This window comes from Perognathus longimembris, chromosome 9 (genome assembly GCF_023159225.1).
Source record: "Perognathus longimembris pacificus isolate PPM17 chromosome 9, ASM2315922v1, whole genome shotgun sequence".
Lineage (NCBI taxonomy): Eukaryota > Metazoa > Chordata > Mammalia > Rodentia > Heteromyidae > Perognathus > Perognathus longimembris.
The window spans coordinates 55,319,573-55,343,825 of record NC_063169.1 but is presented as its reverse complement, the minus strand read 5'-3'; the positions used below and the strand labels follow the sequence as shown (position 1 = coordinate 55,343,825).

The 24,253-nt window shown below is 41.9% G+C and overlaps 1 protein-coding gene across 5 annotated transcripts in view; it reads left to right on the top strand.

The window, feature by feature from the left end:
- The first annotated feature begins 7,679 nt into the window (after positions 1-7,679).
- Reps1 (RALBP1 associated Eps domain containing 1) overlaps positions 7,680-24,253 on the top strand; it is a 68,399-nt gene continuing 51,825 nt past the window's right edge. For 2 of the 5 annotated variants that reach the window (XM_048354186.1, XM_048354185.1), the window contains exon 1: positions 7,683-8,136. In XM_048354186.1, the coding sequence (XP_048210143.1) occupies positions 7,984-8,136 (153 nt within the window). In that variant the 5' untranslated portion in view covers positions 7,683-7,983. Of the gene's footprint in view, positions 8,137-24,253 lie in introns of all 5 variants that reach the window. The other 3 variants (XM_048354189.1, XM_048354188.1, XM_048354187.1) reach the window with 2 other exon arrangements.

Here is a 24,253-nt window from a genome sequence, read left to right as displayed (position 1 = left end):
AAAAAGGACAGGAAACTTAAACCTCATTCTAAAAGCTTACCCCCAGACACATAGATCACATGAGAATAACACTAAATTCATGAATAAACATGGCAACAAGTCTCCTTCAAAAGTCAACATCCTGGGGTGGGGAATATGGCCTAGTGGCAAGAGTGCTTGCCTTGTATACATGAAGCCCTGGGTTCAATTCCCCAGCACCACATATACAGAAAACGTCCAGAAGAGGTGCTGTGGCTCAAGTGGCAGAGTGCTAGCCTTGAGCAAAAAGAAGCCAGGGACAGTGCTCAGGCCTTGAATCTAAGCCCCTGCACTGGCAAATACAACAACAACAAAAAAGGCAACATTTCCACAAAAAAAGTACTTAAGTGATAAGAGGAAGAAATTTCAAACAACAAATTGGAAGAAATGGTAAGAATTAGCAATAAAGTCAAAGACACATGTTAAAAGATATATAAATAAAGTACAAGAGGATATAAACAAAAAAGTAATCAAGCTCACAGAGAATCCAAACAAACAGCTAAGTGAAACAAAGAAGATAATGCAAAATATAAAGAACAGTTCAATAAAGGCATTAAAAAGCTTGAGAAAATGACACTGAAATCTTAGAAATGAAGAATTAAACAGCCCAACTAAAAATTCTATCAAAATTCTAGATAATAAAATGGAACAAGTTGAAAACAAAACATCAACAATTGAAGATAACGCAGAGAAATTAGATCAATAATTTAAATAGACACTGAAATTGGCTGGGCACTGGTGGCTCATGCCTGTAATCCTAGCTACTTTGGAGGCTGAGATCTGAGGATCATGGTTGGAAGCCAGTCGGAGCTGGAAACTCCATGAGACTCTTTATCTTCAATTAACCACCAAAAAGCTGGAAGTGGAGCTGTGACTCAAGTGGTAGAGAAGTGACTGAGCAAAAAACAGCTCGAGGATAGCCCCTAGGTAAGCTCCAAGTTCTTCACTTTGGTGAAGAAGAACATTCTATCATTCCGCTTATCTAGAAGGGTGAGAGTAAATGCCATCTTGTGAAGGTGCCTATATGTTGGAAAGTTGCAAAAAGGAATAAATCCTACTACATGAGTAAAGTAAGAAAGGTGGAATAAGAAAGAAGTAAACATCAAGAACAACAAAAATCACAGGAAATACATCAAAAATAATTTTGTGTTAATTTCAATATTGTCACTGAGTTCATGCTCCAGGCCTGACACATAACACACATCAAAAAATAAGAAATCTCAGCTCTAAAGCTGAGTGCTGGGGGCTCATGCCTGTAATCCTAGCTACTTGGGAGGCTGAGATATGAGGAGCCAGCCCAGATAAGAAAGTCAGTGAGACTCTTATCTCCAATAAATTACCAAAAAGCCAGAAGGGGAGCTATGGCTCAAGTGGTAGAGTGCTAGCCTTGAGCAAAAGAAGCTCAGGGACAGTGCCTAGGCCCTGAGTTCAAGCCCAGGATTGGCAAAAAAGAAAGAAAGGGGGGAGAGGGAAAGAGTGCAGGAGGGAGGGAGAGAGGGGGAGGAAGGGAGGAAAAAGGAAGGACGGGAGGAAGGAAGGAAAAGAGTAGGAAGGAATGAGAAGGGAAGGGAAATAAAGGAAGGAAGAAAGAAATCTCAGATCTAAATGATACTACAGACCAAATGGACTTAAGTTCTCAATATAAGGTGAACAAGAGGTGAAGGATTGGTCCCGGTTAACCTTAATCCTCTACAACCTCTTTCTTCACCCCCACAATGCTAGGTTTTAGAGCATCTGGTCCTCAGAACACACTAGAAGGCTTATTATTATCAGTCCCATTGAATTTCCAGCTACAAATTCTGCTCAGGCCCTTAGGCCTCCTGTGCCAATAGATTAGCAGGGAACATACTGAAGGGAAGTTGAACTTACTGATAAGGAGGAAATAACACTTGTTTTTCATAATGGAGGAAACAATAGATTTCATCTGTTGGTGCTTTTGATGACCATTCTTTGCTTGGCCAAATTTTAATCCACCTCTTGAAACTTCTAGATCCACCAGTGTGCTTGCTTGTAAGGAGTCCGGTTTCGGCAAAGAAACCTTGTTAAGTCAGCATAGCAAGAACCCCTTGGTTCCAGTACCCAATTCTTCTGTTCCTCAAATCAGGTTGCTTTCCCCTACTCTCTCTCCCTCCGGTAGATGTCTAATCACGCTAGCCTGTCTTTGCCAAGTATCCTGTTAGATCACTGTAGCCAGAAATCCCTCTCTTAAACCTTGTAGTTCCTTTTAGTAACTTTTCCTTCCACAGTGGCTATAAATTCCCACTTGCCCATGTGGTATTTGAAGTTGAACCCAAACTCTCTCTCCCACAGCAAAATCCCATTGCCCTGGTCCCTGTACCTACTGTGATAGCACTGAATAATGTCTGCCTTACTGTCTTTCAACGAGGGTTACTGAATACCTTTTTCTTTAATACTTCCCTTTGTGTCTTGTTGTTACTGTTATTGTTTTTTATGTGTGTGTGACAGGATCTTGCTTTGCAGCTCAGCCTGGTTTTGAAATCCTGATACTCTGGCCTCTACTTCTGAGTACTGGGATTACAGGTATGTGCTACCACACTGGTCACTGGTCACTGGTGCGCCCCCCCCCTCTCTCTTTCTCTCTCTCTCTCGGCACCGTCCTTGAGTTTCTTTTGCTCTAGGCCAGCACTCTACCACTTGAGCCACAGCACCACTGCTGGCTTTTTCTGAGATAAGCATCCCACTGACTTCCCAGGCCCAGGCAGGCTTTGAACCATGATCCTCAGATCTCAGCCTCCTGAGTAGCTAGGATTACAGGTGTGAACCATCAGTCCCTTGTTCATTTTTTTATGGAAAATAAACAAATGCAGCTCCCATAATTTGGAAGGACATTAGGGATAAGGGACCCAGACCACCCAGGGAAGAGAGACAGTGGGCCAAAGTATTGGCTAATGATAAGGAAAACGTAGAGTGAGCAGCAGAAAGGCAACAATGAGTAAAGATGATCCAGAGATGCTGGCAGTCCCTACTCTAACCTTCCTCTATAAACAGACCAACCAGAGCCCTGTGGCACTGAGAAAGTAGCTCAGTGGTAGAGTACTTACCTGGCAGGCATTGAAGTACTGGGTTCAATTTCTAGCATGAGGTAGGGTAAGGTGGGGTACAGGATAGGACCTAGGACAACACAACAACATTGCTAACTGGGTGTAGTGACACATTACCTATAAACAATCTGTAAACAGAGGAGGTTAAGACAGGATGATTGGCATGTTCAATGCCTGCCAAAACCATGTAGGAAGATGCTGTCCCTCCCCCCACCCACCAAAAGAAAAAAATTTGGGGGGGATAAATATCCCTCCAAAGAATCTGAGGGTTGTGATCATGAACTATGGTGTCTACTGTGCTATGCTACCCCTAGCACCTGCCACAAACGAGGGACTCCTTCTTTTAGCTCCTGAGAGGGGCAGATAGAACAAGGGCTTTCTGCTGAATTCCTCTGTGAGGAATTGCCCTTGAGAGAAGGAAGCTGCCTCACTGGAGTTCCACTCGTACCAAGAGCCACTCATATCCAAAGACCAGTCAGGGGATTTAGAAGCCTAAAATTCCTTCCATTGTTTGGCACACAACTTCAGCAACTCAGCTCAGCTCTTCTTGGAATGAGGAGAGCCCACAGTGCTTTTTCATTAGCTTCCTCTCTGCCCAATTCCTTTTCTTCCTCTCTCTTTTTTTTTTTTTTGGCCAGTCCTGGGGCTTGGACTCAGGGCTTGAGCACTGTCCCTGGCTTCTTTTTGCTCAAGGCTAGCACTCTGCCACTTGAGCCACAGCGCCACTTCTGGCCATTTTCTGTATATGTGGTGCTGGGGAATCGAACCCAGGGCCTCATGTATATGAGGCAAGCACTCTTGCCACTAGGCCATATCCCCAGCCTCTGCCCAATTCCTGATTGGTGTTGCTCATAACAATGATCAGTGCTCTTCTTGTTCCAGACCAGCGGCCTCAGCATCTCGCAAGAAATCTGACCATCAACTTCTCTCAATTACATTGACTTAGCATTTACCTACTTCTTAGACTTTCTCTCCTGCCTGAATACTGCATGGCGTTTTCCTTTATTGGCTACCTACTTTAATAATCTAATAATTATTACTGTAACTGTTATCATCTGACTGATATTCCATAAATGAATTATAAAAACACAACCTGGCTTTTGTTTCTATGAACACCAGAAATGATCAGAGACCAGCAGACCCTCAGAGAGACTCCATCTCTGAAGGACTGATTCCTGCTTTATTCCCCAAGGCCAAGCAAAACAACAGGTGTACGCGAACAGGCTTGACCATATGCCCATCTGCAGGCAGGTTTTTCCAATCTGGGCCGGGCCAAGAACACCACCCTTGGTCCCCAGGGGACAGTAGCCCCTCACACCAGGTGGACATTCCACTGTGGGCCTGGCCAAGGACATCGCCCAGGGCCCCCAAAAGACCATACATACCCAGTTTTTGTTTTCTTTCTTTTTTTTTTTTTTGGTAGTATGGGAAGGGTTAAACCAACATTTTCGGGTATGGGCCCGATAGCTTACATTAGCTTACCTTACTTTCTATATATGTGGTGCTGAGGAATCGAACCTAGGGCTTCATGTATGGGAGGCAAGCACTCTTGCCACTAGGCCATATTCCCAGCCCCCAGTTTTTGTTTTCTGCTCCTTGTTAAGCTCTATATAAGCCCACCCCAAAATCCAGTCCCAGGCATAATCTCCAATCCCTGGGGAAGGTCTGTGTCCCTTGCTGCTCCTCAATAAATAGTCCTCGCCGGTTGAGGATCAAGTCCAGCCTATTCCTTTTCCATTCTCTTTCATTTTCCCAACAATCTCCACATCCTGAAAGACACATGTGGTTAATTTAGTGGTAGAGACTGGCAAGGACTAGCAGAAAGGACAATGCACAACAAAACCAGGGTGACAGCAGAACAGCCTTGACATGACTGACCACATGGTCCCCAGCCGCCATGACCCCTGAGGACAAGGTGGTCTCCTACCTCAGGTACAAGATGCTCAGGGCATAGTTTTAAACATGTGAAACAGGAATTAGATTTGAAAGGGGAAATTTGAGGAATGAACAAGTAACAGGTTGAAGAGTGACAGGGAGAGGGAAAGAAGAGCTCATTGCAGATTGAGAAGCAAACTGCAGACTCCAGCACTTGGACTTAAGCAATTCTATAATTACCATGGATTATAAAAGGATGGGAGCTGGAAGTCACTAAAGTTATAGGTATGAAACTAGATTACTGACCAGCTCATCACAACTATGTTAAAAGTCATTCAATCATTCCTTCCTTCCTTCCTTCATTCAATTTTTTGTTCTTTCAACAAACCATGGTTTCCTGTACACTGTGCTCCAACAACATACTGGCTGTGGAATTGTACTGAAAAAACATTTTCTAGTAAACACAGTGAACAAACCAGAAAGCAGGTCAGGGTAATGACTTTACATGTGATGCTACCTTGGATTTGAATCCCACACAATTAAAACACTGAATAACATCATTTATAAGACATTAACCCATTTTTACTTCAATTCTCCCCAATTGAAAAAAGTAATAGTACCTATTTCATATGGTTGTTATAAATGTACCAACTGCTATAAAGTTTTAGAACAACACTTGAAATACAGTAAGCACTTGATAATTATTAGCTATTAAAATATAAATGGTAGGTACCTATCTTAATGGTAGGTAGAGAGATTGCTCTAAGGAATAGAGATAAGCAGGGCACCAGTGGCTCATGCTTGTAATCCTAGCTACTCGGGAGGCTGAGATCTGAGGATTTCAGTTCAAAGCCAGCCCAGGCAGGAAAGTCTGTGAAACTCTTATCTCCAATTAACCACCAGAAAACTGTAAGTAGAGCTGTGGCTCAACATTATAGAGTGCTAGCCTTGAGCAGAAAAGATTAGGGGCAGCACACAGGCCAGTGGCAGACCAAAAAGAAAAAAAAAAGTAGGGATAAAACATGTTGGAACTATTTTAGATAAAGGTCCAGAGAAGGAAGCCTCTCACTAAGAGAGTGCAATCTGTACAGGGAACTGATCCACATGACAGAAAAAGCCATGGAAATGTGCAAAGAGTAGGTAAGGCAGCAAGAACAAAGGTCCTAGGGCAGAACAAAGCCTCACAGTTTGCAAGAAGACAGGGCAAGAGGTGAATCAAGCTGTATCTTACTGGGCTTATGTTTTAAAAGAAAGAACATGGGATCCATAACTGTATATATTAGCATTATATGAAGTTGAGAGTAAAATGAAAATAGGGACATTGAGTGGCATCCATAAACATTATAAATAGATTTAGTACAAGTTTGGCTAGGATTTCATCTCCAAACCAGGCACAGTGAATCTGCTGTTAGAGTGTGCTGTTTGGGACCATGGGTTTTCTGTGCTCTTTGAATGTAAGAATTAACAAATAAGTGATTGTAAACATGTAATAATGACCTCTTATAGGACATTTGTTAGATCAGCACTTTAGGTAACAACACACATTAAAACAAAATTTTTAAAAACCCAAGCCTGAAAAAGATGTCTAATTTTGTCTCTGCTGCTGTCTGTGAAATATTACATATTTAATTAAGACAGTTTACTTGAATGAGTTTAGGAATTTGCTCCTTATCTGAGTTAGGTGCAAAATTAAGACCGTGTTAGCTTTGTAATTTTCCTAAAATAGGAAATTAGGAGTGTCTGGATCTATGCAAGGCTTGGGCGAGTTTATAGAGATGATATAAATGTATAAGGTTCAGTTCCTAGTGACCAGATGACCTTGTAGAAATGGGAACGGTTGTTCAATTCTCTCTTTTCTCTGTCTCTCTGTGTTTCTATTTCTGTCTCTGTCTCTGTCTCTCTCTGTTTCTGTCTCTCTCTCTGGCCAATTTTGTCTTCGAGGTAAACACAGCTTGGATCAGGGTCTGGGAGTTCGGTCTCAGCGTCAGAACCTGGAGGGGGAACTTTCCCAGGACATGTCATTTATTGATCATTTATTTATTATTATTATTCGCATGCCACTTATTGTCCCGCAGGGCAGATACAATTTATTCTCAACAACATCTGGAAAGGGGGGGAAAAAAAAACACCAAAGCAGATCATGGTAGCCCGCGCAGAATTGCCCTTCCACGGACGTGTGCACGGAGCGTTTGGCTGCTGGAGCTCGGACCCACTGACACGGCGGCCAATCCCTTTAGAGCTCCGCAGCTCTCGACGCCGGCGCCCCGGGGGTCCCCGCTTCGCTGGGGGGCGGGGCGGGGCCGAGTCACCGCCGCAGCGCTGCGAGCGCCGGGCTCCGGCCGCCAGGGGGCGCTGCGGCCCCGTCTCCCGGGAGCGGCCGAGCCGCCCGGTGGGTGTTTCTCTCTCCCTCTCGCGCTCTCTCCTCCCGGCCTCACATCCGGGTCTGGAGCGCGGCCGCCGCTGTCAGTGTCGGTGCGGGCGCGTCGGGGCCGGGCCCGGGCTGCAGTAAATGGCGGCGGCAGCGGCGGCGGCGGCAGGCGGAGCGGCGGCCACGCTCCACCGCGAGCCCCGGAAACTTTAAGACCCGCCGCCCTGACAACTTTCCGGGAAGTGCTGCCGCTTCGAGGGGAGGCGTGGACGGAAGGGGAAGCCGAGGCGGGAAGCCCGGGGGCGGACGGGAGGGAGGGAAGCGGCGGCGGCGGAGGCGAGCCGGAGCTACCTCGAACCCGCGGCGGGGGCGGAGTCCGCCGGTGCCTCGCGCCGCCGCGGCCCGCGTTCTCCTTCCCCGAGCGCGCCTGGCCTCGCCGGGGCCCGCGGCCGAGCGGGGCCGAGCCGTAGCCGGGGCCTTGCGGCGCGCGTGAGGCCGGGGCTCGGGGCGGCCGCGCGGGGGGCGGACGGACGGAGGAGGCCCGGCGTGCGCACGGCCGGCCACGCGTCGTCCCCGCCAGTCCCAGGTCGTGGAGCCGCGCGGGCCGCGGGTGTCGCGTGCGGGGCCGCGCGGGGCGGGGCGGCGGCGGCGGCGGCGAAGATGGAAGGCTTAACGCTGAGCGACGCGGAGCAGAAATACTACTCGGACCTCTTCTCCTACTGCGACATCGAGAGCACCAAGAAGGTGGTGGTCAACGGGCGGGTGCTCGAGCTGTTCCGGGCCGCGCAGCTGCCCAACGACGTGGTCCTGCAGGTAACCCCGGGGTCGGCGGCGCGGGAGCCCGCGGGGGCCCGCAGGTGCCCAGGCGGCGAGCGGCCGTGGGGCGCGCCGGGGTGGGGGGGGGAGGGAGCGGAGAGTGCCGGGGGGGGCGGGGCGGGAGCGCCCCGGTAAAGGTCGGAACCGCTGCGGTGGGGTGGGGTCGCAGGGGGGGGGGGGCTCTCAGGAACCTGGGCCCCGAGCCTTGCATCCCTTGGCTGCCACTCTACCTCACCCCACCCCCCCGCCTGTATTTTTATTTATTTTATTTTATTTTTTCAGCACTGGAAGAGCAACTTCCCAAGAAGGGATCTTGGGTTGTTCTTGTGTGTGTTTGGATCCCGATCGTGGTTGTGTGTTTGTGTGTCCATATGTATATACACAAAATGTATATATACACACATATACACCGTACATAGCGCTTCGGGCTTCTGCACAGTAGTAAAGTTAACTGACCTAGGATTATTTTAATTCCTCAACGAAGCCAAGGAGACTCCAAGAAATGAGTTTTCTAGATTTAGGATTCAAAGAAGGAGATAGGGTGTTTTTTATTTTTAAAGGAAGTTCTTAGGGAGATTAAGAAATTTGAACTTGTAGCTGATCCCAGGTAGATAATGGACATAATTTGTAAGCAACTCATAGAACCGGTGGCAGATATAAACCGGACAGCCTTTGAGTGGACATCGGTAATGCTTGTGGTGGAACTTGTGGATTAGGGTTGAGAGCTGGTGGGGAGGAAATGTGCACTGTAGCTTCTATCTGGAGCCTTGGAAGAGCCAGCAGAGTAACTTTAGGCCTTCTTTATCGTATCTTTGTACAGAGGCTGCCTAGCAGTTCTTATCTCTTGTATGTGGTGAGCATTAATGTTACTGTAATGATTCATAGCTACTCTGAAGAGTCTGTCTAAACTGCCTGTTAGGAACAGATTTAAACTTAGATTCTTGTACTGACCCAAGCCTGTTATCCATATCTCTCCAAAACGCCAAGCCAATGCAAAGCTTTGGGTAATGGTTTTGGGGCCTGGGTCTTTTACACGCCAGTATGTTGTTGACTAGGGTCAACTAGTGACTGACTAGTCACTGGCTCTGAGACTTCAGGCCAGACTGTTTTACCTTCTTCATTCATGAGTTCTGCATATTCATCTTTAGAGTCAAAGTCAACAAAGGTATTGCCTGGGGTCAGTGGCGCTGGGGGTTGAGAGCTGAGGATTGGAGGTTAGAAGCCTTACCAAAATGCTTGAGACTCTTTTGTCTCTAAAGTAACCACAAAAAAGCCGGAAGTGTTGCTCTCGGGGTAGAGTATTAGCCTTGAGCACAAAAGCTTAGGGACGGCTCCCAGCCCCTGAGTTCAAGCTGTAGGACCAGCACAGAAAGAAAGAAAAAAAGAAAAGGTCAGTACCTTTCTAACAAATGTTTTGTGAAGTAGAAAATTTCCACACACACTTCTAATGTAGAAGTTAGTTCATGTTAAATATGACTAAACTGAACAACTTCTATCTTGTATAGCCTTGTATGTTTTATGTTGAACTCGGCATAGCACTCACACTTGGCTTTTTCCACTCAAGGGTGATGTTCTATTACTTGAGTCCCATTTCCACTTCTGGCTTTTTTTTTTTTTTCCTCTGGTTAATTGGAGTTATGAATCTCACAAACTTTTCTGCCAGGCTGACTCCTGAGTAGCTAGGATAACATGTGTAAGCCACCACTGCCTGGCTTTATACTGCATTTTTAAGATCATGGGAGGAAACACTTGAATGTTTTAAGTACCAATGAAGGACAAGTAGGAGGCCCAAATTTATGCTGCTGAGAAAGGGGCAAATAGTACATATTTTAGATTTTGGTCATGAATAAGTTTCTGTTGTCTTATTTGTTGTTTTTGTTTTTATGACCCTTTAAAAATGGGAAAACCAACAGCCAGGCAACTACCTAGTTATTCTGTAGGCTGAGATCTAAGGATCATGGTTTGAAGCTAGCCAGGGTGGAAAAGTCCATGAGACTTACTTCCTCTTAAACCAGCCCTCACCCCCGCCAAAGAAAAGGCCAGAAGTAGAGATGTGGCTCAAATGGTTGAGAACCAGCCTTGAGCAAAAAAGCTAAGAGACAGCCCCAGATTCTGAGTTCAAGCCCCCAGTACTGGAACAGGAAAAAAAAAAATGGTACTGTGGTTATCACCCTCATGATTTGGGAGTACAACTTAAACTGATATTGTTAGAACATGCTCGTTAATGATTCGGCTCTTCTTTTGTGATAATGACAAAATATACTTTTAGGTCAGTAAGGCAGAAGAGTTGGAGTTAACTTATTTTTTGTTGTTGTTGTTTTGTTTTTGTTGCCAGTCCTGGGGCGTGGCCTCAGGGCCTGAGCACTGTCCCTGGCTTCTTTTTGCTCAAAGGTAGCACTCTGCCACAGTGCCACTTCTGGCTTTTTCTATATATGTGGTGCTGAGGAATCGAACCCAGGGCTTTATGTATACAAGGCAAGCACTTTACCACTAGGCCATATTCCCACTCCTGGAGTTAACTTGTTTTTAATGGGACAAGAAGACTTTAGGGGTATTACTTAGGACAGACATTAACATTAGTTACCCTTTACTTGAAATATGTTTATTCAGATTGTTTTTATGTTTTGCTCAGTTTTATTAACATTCAAAAATAAATGTTGTGTGTGTATATAAAGAGCTTAAATGTTGAGAATTCAGTTGCAAGTTAGAAACTGTAGAAAGTCCCTAAAGCAGGATGCAGAGCATGAATGAGATAGGAAGTGCAAAGTGTTATGTAGGGACCAACGGAGGAATGAGCAGGAAAGGCTTTCTCACTTAATTCAGGTAGACTTTAAGTTGGAGTGGAGATAGAGGAGGGGGGAAGAAAAAGGCTTCTAGGCAAGAAGAAGATAGGGGGGAAAAAGCCATGACCAAAGGATGGAATGTGTAGGAGCCTTTTCAGGGCTAGTAGAAAATAGGTTTAACCAATGCTAAAGTATGTTTGGGGGAGAACAGAACGTAGCAGTAGAGGGAGGTCATGTTACAGAAGAGCAAAGAACAGGAAAATTTCATACATCTTTTAAGAGGCAGCAGAGACTCGTGGAAAATTTTTGATTTTGAGTAGTGATTAGAGCCAAGGAAAGGAGGCCCTTGCACAGGTCTGGAATGGGTGCACATAATTGGCATCTAAACCAGTGGTGGCAGTAGAATGGAAAAAGGACTAGATGTGTTTTTGAAGGACTGCTACATAGCCACTTCATGAAGTGCCCTTCTGGATAATATTTAATTGGGGCCAATTATCAAGACTGGGTGGGAGCGAACTTGAGAGAAATGACTCATAAAAGCAGTGTTCTTAGGAGGCCTATGTGAGGGCCACAGCAGTTAGGAAGAATGCAACTGGAAGCTAATTAAAGTTGGGGATGATTTTGTATGGGAGATGTGAGAAACTGGGCCAGTGACACACACACATACATACACACAAAACCTGAGGTGAGAGGGATAATAGAGAAGATGATTTCTTGCACCCCCAGGGGCATTTGGCAGAATCTTAAGAGGCATTTTTGGTGCAGGATTCTGGTGGTGTGTTGTAGGTGCTCGTGAGCATCCTGTAGAATACAGGACAGCCTCCCATAATTAACTACCCGATATTGACAAGATTGAGAAACCCTCTCCAGGATTCTGGTGGTGGCAAGTCTAGAGCTAGAAGAATGATGTGAGAGTAAACTTGGGGAGTCTGAATTACTTGGGAGTATTAGAAGAATTGGGCAAGGACTATTCACTATTGGTACCACTTAGAATTAGAAAAGAAGGCCTAATGTTTTTTTTTTTTTAAGAAGCCACAATGAGTTTGATTGCAGGCATTTTGGGTGGTGGTGCAAATTCTAAGAGATAACTGCACACATAGTGGAATTTTGTCGGATGAATGTCAAATGTTGTTTCTCAGCAAAATTTACTTGTTGAAGTCTCTTCCTATGAGTTCTTCACAGGGCCAGATGGTGTCTCACACAGTGTGTGTGCACATACACAGCAGGGCATGAGTGATCTAGTAGTTTCCAGCATTTGTGAATAAAACTCAGGAGATGGTTGAATCACCTGGAGAAACAAACAGGACTCAGAGATGTGGGAGGAAGGAGCTGGGTGGTTCACTGAGTGCCTGGTAGGTTCCTTTTACCAGGTGAATCATTACCAGACCACATTTGATCTTTGCAGCAGCCCTGTGAAATGGGCATTATTCTTATTAACCAGGAACTTGATAGAGAAGTTAAATTAACTTGTTCTTTTTCTTTTGCAGAGTTGGGACTTTAGGTGGACATGTGGATTTTCTTTTGGGAATTATTTTTTTCTGTCCTGGAGATTGAACTCTGGGCCTGAGAGCACTGTCCCTGGGCTTCTTTTGCTCAAGGCTACCACTACCACTTGAGCCACAGTGCCACTTTGGGCTTTTTCTTTTTATGTGGTATTTTTATGTGGAACTGAACCCAGGGCATCATGCATGCTAGGTGTCTACCACTAAGCCACATTCCCAGCTCCACTGAACATTCTTTTTGACATAATAGAGTTCATTTCATAATGACATCTTGAAATACAGCCACTTCAGAGAGAGGTAGATTCTTACAGTTGTTATACTGGTTTCAAACACTGACACTTTTAAGTTACTAGAATTATTTTTGTATTGAGGCTTGAACTCAGAGCTTCCCGCTTGGTAGTTAGTCACTTGGTTGTTTAGTCCTTTTTGCTCTAGTTGTTTTTTGAGATAAGGTCTTACATTTTGCCCAGAATAGCCTAATCCAAGATCCTTCTATTTATGCTAATTGCAGTGGTTGTGATAACAATTGGGAGTCATCCTGCCCAGCTTTTTCTATTGAGATAGCTCCCAAACTTTTTTTTTTTGGGGGGGGGGTGTGAGGTGTGGAGAGGTGGGCTGGGCTGGGCTGGAATCATAGCTGTGCCTCTTGAGTAGCTGGAATCGTAGGCATATCTGGCATAGACATCATGAAGGATACTCATTACATATTTTTTGTTGGATTTTTTTCTTTTTGATACAGAGTCTAACTATGTAGCCCAGGTTTAGAACTTGCTGTGAATTCCTTTTGTTTGGAATAGCAGAGTAAAACCTATCTTGAGTTGATGTGTTTTTGAAGACAATATGACTATACAAAATGAAGGCATTATTTAATGCTTGTAGAATTAGGCTCCATGCCGCTAAACAGGACGAAGGGAGAAAAATCTGGCTCATAGAATTTCATCATGGTAAATTTTACTGTTTGCTGAGCGAAAAAATATTATTATAGCTTACAAATCAACTTTTCCAGAAGTAATTTTAAAGGTAGGGAAAGTGAATTATTTACCACATTACTTAGTGTGGCAGCTTTCACTTGTTAAAAAGATCTCTATTTTAGGAAATGCCTTAAAACTTCTTATAGCCTTTCAATGTGTCATAGCTGGATAAAAGGTTCTAGTACTACCTGTTCTTTCATAGACGTTTACAAGCAGTGTACCCTGTTAATGAGGCTGAATATCTTCAGGTCATTTCTGTAGAGCAGTATATTGGTAAAATATTTGAATAACACATAAACTTAATGGGGGAGAAGTGACAGCAATGAAATATAAACCCTTTTGTATTTCTCTGGACATTTGTTCAAGTCAAGTATAGCAGTGATAACTTTTAAGTAGAAAGGCAAAACCTCATGCATCAAACGTTATAAGCTTGATAAAAATGTTAGGTTTGTTATCTAGAAATAGTAGGCTTATTATTTTAATTTCTTCAAGTAATTGTAAGAAGTTCCAAAAAGAAACTCATCTTAATGAGACACTTCCTTGAATACGGTTAAAAAATACATGTTTGTGAAAGAAGTCCTTGTTAATGTCTTAGGTTATTAACATCATATTCTGTTAACTTTTCTCTTTCTTCAAGTTTTTTTCTTTTTTTTAAATTAAATTTTATTGACAAGGTGTGCAAAGGGGGTACAGTTACATAATAAGGCAGTAAATACATTTCTTGTGGTGTCTTACACCCTCATTTTTCTTTCCCTTCCCTAGATCAGGTAGGCATATATACAATATCCAATGTACCAAAATCATATACAGTAACCACGTAGAGTATGCCACAGGAAATTCACATAGAACTTCAAAGATACTTCAACAGTAGAATCCTCCAGTGTCCTTCTCTTTTTCTTCAAGTTTTATATCATGCTAGTTTGAGCCCTTCCTCCCTTTCAAGGTATTTCAGAGTTAGTTTTAGTATTTTGGGAATTTATGCTAAATATTCTGACAGGACTAGAAAATAAAATAGTTTAAAGAAGTTGGTATGTAAGACGAGGATAAGCAAAAACAACTCCCAAGAGAAGAACACAGGAGGATTCTGTTGTTGACGTTACGTTTAATGTTCTAAGTGAATTACCTTTGACGTACCCTACGTGGTTACTGTATATGATTTTGATACACTGGATATTGTATATATGCCTACCTGATCTAGGGAAGGGAAAGAAAAATGAGGGTGTAAGACATCACAACAAATGTACTCACTACCTTATTATGTAACTGTACTCCCATTGTGCAACAACTTGTCAATAAAATTTAATTTAAAAAAAAAGTTGGTATGAGGAAAGTCAAATGTATGTCCTGACTTTAGGTAGGTCTTTGGCCATAAGCAGATCACTTTAATGTCTTGTATTTAGTTCTTAGCGCAAGAAGTTACTGGATTGGATTGTCAGGATTTCTGACTTAAATATTTGTCTTAGTTTAGGGTGGCTACTCTACCCAGCCATACACCTGAGAAAGGAGCATACAGACTTGTGATTAGTTGCTTACTATTTTAACATTTGAGTTGGTTTCTTTACATTCGTTGAGGGTTTTAAAGAGGAAAATCGAAGCCCCATAATGCTACAATACCTAGTATAAGAGGAAACTGATCAAGTTCTTTAAGGCCAGTAAGAATTAAAAATGGGTGATAAACCTTGGCCTTTTTTATGTTTTCTTTCATGTGGGTTTTATTTTCTTTTTGTCTAATAGGTGCAGCTCCCTTCAGTTCTTCCCCCTCTGTTTTTATTTTTATTTTGTGTGTGTGCACGTGCTGGTCCGGGGCTTAAAGCCAGGGCTTTATTGCGTGCAATCCTTGAGCTTTTCTGCTCAAGGCTAGTGCTCTGCCACTTAGGCCACAGTGCTATTTCTGGCTTTTTGGTAGTTAATTAGAGTAAGAGTATGAATTTTCCTGCAGGGACTGGCTTCACACTATGGTCCTCAGATCTCAGTCGTTGGAGTAGCTAGAATTACAGACATGAACCACCAGCACCCATTTACCCCTTTACTTCTATATAAGAACTTCATCTGATGGAAGTTAAACCATATGCCATGTTTTATTGAGATTTGACAAATTGTAGTACTGGATTTCTCTTTTCTGTTTTTTTTTTTTTTTTTTTTTTGGCCAGTCCTGGGCCTTGGACTCAGGGCCTGAGCACTGTCCCTGGCTTCTTTTTGCTCAAGGCTAGCACTCTGCCACTTGAGCCACAGCGCCGATTCTGGCCGTTTTCTGTATATGTGGTTCTGGGGAATTGAACCTAGGGCCTCGTGTATCCGAGGCAGGCACTCTTGCCACTAGGCTATATCCCCAGCCCCTCTTTTCTGTTTTGTTTCAGCAACTAGCCAGATGTTGATTTTGAGGTCTGTTTTACTAAATAACAATGCTACTATTTAACAGGGTGTCTTTGGGGTTGTTCATTTATTTGAAATCCTTGTGTACAAAGTAGACATCTGTTAGAAAACAGAATTTTTTTTAACATAATTTGAGCTCGTCAGCCTTCCCCTAGCCTCATCAAGCTCACTTCATGGATCTCTACATTAAGAAAATCTTAAGAAACAAGTGAACTACGAAATTCTGAAGATAGATCTTTCTAAATCAGTTTTCTATACCACTTTTTTGTGGCTGCTATTTATATGGAAGTTATATATACAATCATAAAAGGTCAGTTGTCTTTTCTGTCAGAATGGATTATAACTTGTGGAAACCTTAATAAAGAAGAGTACCGTGTGCAGTAATAATTGGACAAGGAGATGATGGAGACTTGAATTTCAGGGGAAGGCCTCAGAGATGGAGGTATGAAAGGGAGAGAATGGGAACCTAGGAGAATGAGATGTTTGTTTCTGAGAGAACTATAGTGAAGGGACTGAAACTGTTAAAAGCTTAAGAGTTTAAGGAAATGAAAAGCTAGGGCAGTCTATTTTTAAAGCTCACCCTAATTTTTGTGTAAACAGAATATGGAGGCAAGTAGAAACATTGGTCAGTGGATCTGTGGTAGTCTACACAGAGGCATCAGTGGCTTAGGTTAGTTGAGGTGGCAGCAAGATAGAGAAGAGTGGTCATACTTGAGGTCAAGTAGACCTTCATCTTGGAAGAAGTACAAGTAGTGAGGTATTTGGCTTGAGGATGTCTGACAGTTTTGAAATTAAGAATAGTTGATGAAGAAAAGACAGTAAAAAAGAAAAGATAAAGAAATGTAGCTCTGGGGAGTACTGAGCATTGCTAAGCTGAGGAACTGAGAGGCTTCTATGAGGGCAGCTTAGGGATAGGAATGGTTGGAGGGAGGTGGGGATTATATATATGTGTATGTATATATATATATATATAAAATAAAGCTTATCATATTATAGATGCCAAGTAATTGAAGTATTTCAAAGAGGTAGTGATCAACTGTTGAATTTGGCTGAGAGACAGAAATGTGTGTAGAAAGAAATGTGGCCATTGGATTTGGTAACCTGGAAACTGGTAACTGTAGTAAGGTAGGTTCATGAATTCGTGGATATGGATGCCAAATTTGAGTAACTTGAGGGATAAGAAGCTTACCCAGGGGGCTGGGGATATGGCCTAGTGGCAAGAGTGCTTGCCTTGTATACATGAGGCCCTGGGTTCAATTCCCCAGCACCACATATACAGAAAATGGCCAGAAGTGGCGCTGTGGCTCAAGTGGCAGAGTGCTAGCCTTGAGCAAAAAGAAGCCAGGGACAGTGCTCAGGCCCTGAGTCCAAGCCCCAGGACTGGCCAAAAAAAAAAAAAAAGAAGCTTACCCAGGAAATGGAATGATTATAGACTAGAAGCTAGAGATAGATGACAATATAAAAGAAGTGTGTGTGTGTGTGTGTGTGTGTGTGTGTGTGTGTGTGTGTGTGTGTGTGTGTTGGTTCTGGGGCTTGAACTCAGGGCCTGAGTGCTGTCCCTGATCTTTTTTTTTTTTCCTCAAGGCTAGTGCTCTACCATTTGAGCCACAGCTCCACTTCTGGCTTTTTATGGTTAATTGGAGATAACGGCCTCGAGGACTTACTGCTCAGGCTGGCTTTGAACCACAGTTTTCAGATGTTGGCCTCCTGAGTAGCTAGGATTAAGGTATCAGCCACCAGTGTCCAGCTGCCTTTTATTTTTCAATATAAGAAATGATGTTATATTTTAGTTGTTAGGATACATAAGAAAAGGAAGAAGAGAAATCTTTAAGGAAGTAGATGGTCAGGGTTATGACAGCATTTAATTAATAGGAAGGGAAACACTTCATTCACATTAACAGAAGGGAATTCAAAAGAACTTGGATTCACAGAAGAATAGATGTATAGATTTAATGGGGGAAAAGTAGGGTGGCTTTTATTTTTTTCTACAAACAAAAGCAGGATTAATATTAGCAATAGGAAATCTGCATTTGATATAAAAATACATTCATAATGGCATCAAAAAGATTTAAAGGCGCTGGTAATATGGCCTAGTGGGTAGAGTGTTTGCTTCGTATAGATGAAGCCCTAGGTTTGATTCCTCAGCACTAGATATATAGAAAAAGCTGGAAGTGTTGCTGTGGCTCAAGTGATAGACTGCTGGCCTTGAGCAAAAAAGAAGCCAGGGACAGTGCTCAGGCCCTGAGTTCAAGCCTGGCAAAAAAAAAAAAAAAGAAAAGAAATTTAATAAGAAGAAGCACTAAGGTTTTTAAGGTTCTTTTCCCCTTAAAGTACAAAATGGAGGAGAAGAACTAAAGATTTAATTAAATGGAGAATAATTTGTGTATTTAGATAGGCAGAATGCATACTAATAAGTAGTTCTGTGCTGGTTCACCTACAGATTTAAAAATATTCCTGTCAAAATCCCAGTAGGCTTTTTGTACAAATTACCAAGCTAATTCAAAAATTTATTAGAAAATGCAAGGACAAAATAGAAGATCTATTATACCCAATTTAAAAACTAACTATAACCCTAAAACTAATCAAAACAGTGTGATTCACCCAAGTTTAAACACAGAGGTCAGTAGAACAGAATTGGGAATCCAGAAATATGTCTTACACTTACCATCAATTTCTTCTTGAAAATGTGTCAGAACAGCTTACTGTGAAAAGGGTTTTCTCAACAAATGATCTAGGACAATTAGATATCTCTACATATATTTTTAAAATGTGCTTAGACATATATATACCTCATACTACATGCTATAATATCTGAAAATAAACCATGGATAGCTAAAACTAAAATTTTTAGATGGTAACATAGGAGAAAACGTTTGTGACTTTGTGTTCAACTGAAATCTTAGATTTGATAACAAAAGCATATGAAACATAAAAGAATAAAAACTGATACATTGGGTTTGCTATTTAAAAAAAAATTGGTAACACTTAATGTAGGGTCTAATGCCTGCAATCCTGACTGTGAGAGGCAGTTCAATTCCTGTAGGGTTTAAAAAACAAAAAAAGACCCTGTATAAACAAATGCACCAGATATGGCAACACATCTAATCACAGCTACTTTGGAAGCCTAAGTAGGAAGATCTCACTCATCTGTATCCTAGGCAAAAAAGGACATGACCCAACCTGAAAAATAAGTGAAGTAAACAAGTCTGGAGATGTAGCTCCTGGGGTAGAGTATCTGTAGCAAGCCCAAGGCCCTACAATTAAACCACAATATCACCACCAAGTAAAAAGGCAGAAGCCCTAGTCAGTAAAAAGAGTGCTCCAGGCACTGAGCTACCATCAAGAACTCCACCGTTTCTCGCTAGCCCTGATCTTGCTTCCTAGTGCTTTGTGCCACCTTCTCCCACCTTCTGCAGGCCATATCCACTCACAAAAGGAATCATGTACTATGTCCAGGATTGAGAACCTCTTTTAGCCACTTTGCTGATGCAAGTAAGGGTGGTGAACTGCTTCCTGCTGGCACTAAAGGTTATATCTGTGTAAGAAAGCCACAGAGAAATGACAAGGAAACCCATTCTACTACTGTCCAAGGGAACACTAATGATTATGATAAATAAAAAGAAAATAGTGAAGATGTTTAAGCAGAAATTTCTCTGCACTGTTGTTGGTGCTATAGTTAGGCATCCAGAATGTGGAAACATAATTCAGCTACAGGTAACCAGCACAAGGACTGTTCTTGACAAGAGACCAGACTGGCTAGAAACAATCAGCTGGTTTTGTAGATGTTACCTCACAGGTTGTATAATGTGACCAATTGGGGTCTGCTTTTACATGGACTAGTATAACTTCGTATAACTCCTTCAGTGAACTGAAAGAAGTAAAAGACATAGACTGGGGGAGATTTTACCTTTTATAAACCTGATAAAGTCAATTAATCTAGATTATGTAAAGAAATTTTACTCTAATTTTAAAGGAACAAAACAATTAAAATGGGTAGAATAGATATTTTTCATCAAAGAAGCTAATATGGATGACTAATAAGAATAGGAAAAGAAGTTCCATATCATTAGTCATTAGGAAAATACAAATTAAACCACTGCAGTGGCTACAACAAAAAAGTCTGATAATACCTAGTCTTGGTATTGTAGAGAAACTGAAGTTCTTATACATCATACTTGGGAGTGTAAATAGCATATCATTTTGGAAAAACTCTTCGGCCATTTATTAAAAAGTTGAACCTAAATTACCTAGGAAACAACAGAGCCACCCTTTGAAATCTACCCAAGAGAAATGAAAATACATGTACAAAGTTTTTTTTTGTAGATATGTCCATTGGCATTATTCATAATAATAAGAACTGGAAAACAATCCATATGCCCAGCATGAATGACTGGGTAAATAAAACATGGTGCATCCATAGATTGGAGTAACTGCAATATAATGTAGCAAATGATGGATAAATGCTACAGTCAGGGGTGAATGTCTCTGGTGAGAGAGGCCAGAGACAGAATAATGCCTGGTATGGTGCATTCATAGGAAATGTTTGGCAAAGGCAAATCTGTAGAGAGAGTAGGTTCAGTAGTTGCCTAAGGTTAAAGGAAGAGAAACCATCTAGAGTGAAATATTTAGGGACCTCCAGTCTCTGCTAACTTGGAGTCACTATCCTCAGATCCTAGCCTCTTGAGTAGCTGAAATGATGGGCATGTGTACGTTTATGACAAGTAACATAGATAAGGAAACAGGTCGGTAGTTCCCCATAATTTAGTTAACTTTTGCAAAGGGAAATCATAGCATTTTCATTAAGTGAAAGGCAGAACTTGTCAACTGTTGAGTAATCATGCCTGTCCAGCCTTAAAAGCTCCTACCAATACACCCCCACATCTCAGTCTTGGTTCTGATTTTTCTCCTAACATGGACTTTGTGTTCTAACCCAGAAAGATCTGTGTTCTTTGTTGCACACAGCTTACTTGTTCTTTATCAGTTCTTTTTCATCCTTTTGCTTTACTCATCTATTTTACCCTATTTTTTTTGTGTGTATGTGTGTTGGTGCTGTGGCTTGAACTTAAGACCTGAGTTCTCTGTCTCTGAGCTTTTGTGCTCAAGGCTAGTGCTCTTCCACTTGAGCCACAGCTCACAGATTTTCCTACCTAGGCTGGCTTCAAAACTTGATCCTCAGATCTGAGCCTCCTGAGTAGCTGGGATTACAGCTACTATGAGCCACTGGCACCCAGCTTCTCCCAACTTTTAAAAAAGTTTGTCTGATAGGCTTTGGAAATCTGTTTTATACAACTGCCCTCTCTGAGACTTTTATTTATTTATTTTTTATTTTTTATTTTTTGGTCAGTCATGGTGGGGCTTAAACTATGGGCCTGGGTTCTGTCCCTGAGCTCTTCAGCTGAAGACTAGTGTTGTACTGCTTGAGCCACAGTGCCACTTCCAGTTTCCTGGTGGTTAATTGGAGATAAGAGTCTCAGGGCTAGCTTTGAACCTCGGTCTTCACATCTGTCTTGGCCTCCTGAGTAGCTAGGATTATAGGCGTGAGCCACTGGTGGCCTGTTCACTCTGAGAGTTTGGCCTCTTACTCAGTCTTACTTTGTATGTATGTGCTTGTCCCAGGGCTTGAAGTTGGAAAGCCTAGGCACTGCCCCTGAGCTTCATTTGTTTTTTATTTTCTCAAGGCTAGAGCACTATCACTTGAGCCAGAGCTCTAGTTCTGGCTTTTCGGTAGTTAACTGGAATTGAGAGTCTCGTGGATTTGTCCTCACAGACTAGCTTCAAGCTGTGATCTTCATTCCACCTCCTGAGTAGCTAGGATTACAGGTGTGAAATTCTGATGCCTACATCTACTCATTCTTTTGTACTTGGTTTAAATTGTAGATTTTTGTTATATTAATATATGATGCTGTTTATGCTCAGCTGCTTCTCCAATATATTTACATCCCAGTAATATTGGAAACAGACAGTGAATAAAAATTCAGATTATTTTGTTTTGATTTGTGAGACAGGATCTTGATTTGTAGTCCAGGAACTCATTCTTTGGACTAAACTGTCTTAGCTCATGATCCTCCTGCCTCAGCCTCCCCATTGTTGGAATTCTAGACCTGTGTCACAGCACCTGGCTCTAAAATTGAGATATCTTACGTGACCTCATGATGTCAAGAGAAGCAAATGCAAAGTAGGTATTTAAGAAACATTAACTTTTGGGGGAAAGCCAGTTGCTTAGCCTGACTGTTGATGCGTATCCACGGACATGACTGGGATGATTGGTGAGTTCAGGTAATTCTGGGTTCCTTACCCAGGAAAAGAAAAAGTGGATGTGGATGTGTTCAACTTTGCAGCCTTAGATGTCCCACAGCCGGGCACCATAGGCTCTTCCCCCACCCCAATCAGCATTCTAAGCATGAGGAGAGAAAGAGGCAGTAGGAACAAGAACAAATAGCCCTGCATTCTCTGAACTTGCTGACAGACATTACCAGTTCTTCCTCCTCTCTTCCAGAATTTTTTTTTCAATAGCAGAGTAAGACATTTTAAGAAAAACAAAACTAGAAAATTTTGGCAATTAAAAAAATAAACTGTGGGTGAATCTGAATATCTTCGCCTCATAGCATAAACTTTGATTCATAAAATGTAAGTACAACTTATGTAGAGCTCAGAGTACATGGCTTCCAGTGAGGGAAAAAATCAGGGGGTAAAAACCACGTTAGAGGTGAGAGTGCGGTCACATGATTGTTACAGCCCAGCCCAGGGAGTTGTGGACCAGCAAATACAGACTTACTACTTTCACCGGAGTCTCACAGGACTAACAAAAACTTTAATCGTTAAGTCTTTGAAATTTGAGATCCATTGTGCATTCTGCCTGCTTTTAGAAAGCTAATGGTATAATGGCTGGAGGAAGGGGCTTTATGGTTAGATTTTCTGTTTAGTAACCAATTTTGAACTTCAAGAGAGAGAAGTCTTTTCCCCCCAATCACATAGGACTTGATTCTGGGATGAATCTGTACCAAGTATTTCTCACTTACATCTAACAAATGGCAAAAACAGAATTGTCATAGTTACTAATTGTATTGTGTCCTGGTTATTTTCAACATAGTGTTCCTTTTTGTTTCCGACGTTACTCATTTGACCCTGCACTTCCATCTGCTTTCCTATTTCTCTGTTTCCTTTTACTACTGAATAACAAATGACCCAGATTTCTTCTGGCCTATCTTGAACCCTGCAACACTGCAGAAGTACCAGGCACTAGTAATCTAACTGTTGTGTACCGCTCCCCTTCCCTCTCCCCTGTCTCTCACCCTTAAAGGATATTATTCAAAGTTTACTTTTATCCTGTTGGCCGAATCTAAGAGACCTTTCCCTAGAACTTACTCTGTTTCACCACCTGATTTCAAATAAAGACTGGAAAACATTTGAGTGAATGTTATCTCTTCTTTGTGTTCATCCTGGTGCTAAAAGGGTGACATTTATCAAGTTAAATTGTATTTATAAACCACTTTGTTAAATGGCAGCTCCTTTGTACAACTACTTAAAGATAATTTAAAAAATAAATGAGGTACAAAAAGCAGTGAAAAAACAAATAACCTTTAGCATCCTAAGTGTCTTCACTGTATGTTGTTCAGGGTCAGTTTTGATTCCTGTTTTCCTTGAATCCAGCCTACAGAGTTCTTGAGATTCTTCCTTGAATCATTCTCAGCTAATCATTCTTCTCTTATTGTTCCCCTTATCCCAGCAGTGATAACTTCTTTGCCAAACTGCTGCAATAGACTCCTACATCTTAGTGAACTTTTCTGTAGTTATGAAAGAATAGATCAGAAATGTTCAGCAGAGATAAGATTGGCAATCACAGTTCTTACTAGCTAGCTCCACTTTACTACCTAGTCACAACTAAATGCTTTGTGCCTTAACTTTCTCTAAAGATTGTACTTCATGAGATTGTTTGAAGACCATTTGAAATTTTAAAGTACCTAGAATAGTACCTGATACTTAGAATAGTCCTAAATAGCCGTTAACTATTACTATTATTATTCCCCTAGGAAAAAAGATACAGACTTTTAGAAGATTCTGAGACCTTTTTTCATCATGAGTTGAGGGTGTTTGAATATGTTTCTGAGTGTGAAGCATAGTCATAACTTCAGTCTAGGAAAATAAACCTGGATCAGTAAAGAGCTCTTCAACAAAACTTCTATGTTCTACCTGTATCCTCAAATTATACCAGCACACAGTGGTAAAAATTAGAAAGTAAGATAGTAATAAACCTTAGTGAATTGAGTAGACTGACACTGAATTCTGTTCATGCCTTAGCACTTTCTACTTAAGTAAAATGCCAAGGAACAAGTGGTAATTATGCATAGTATAATAGGCCCATAGTACTTGGATTATTTTTATTTTCCAAGTTTTATCTCTTTTATGTAGTATTCCTAGTTTCAGGACACATGATGTTTATTATTTGGGGAGCTAGTTATATTTCTAAACATTTTTTTTTATGTGT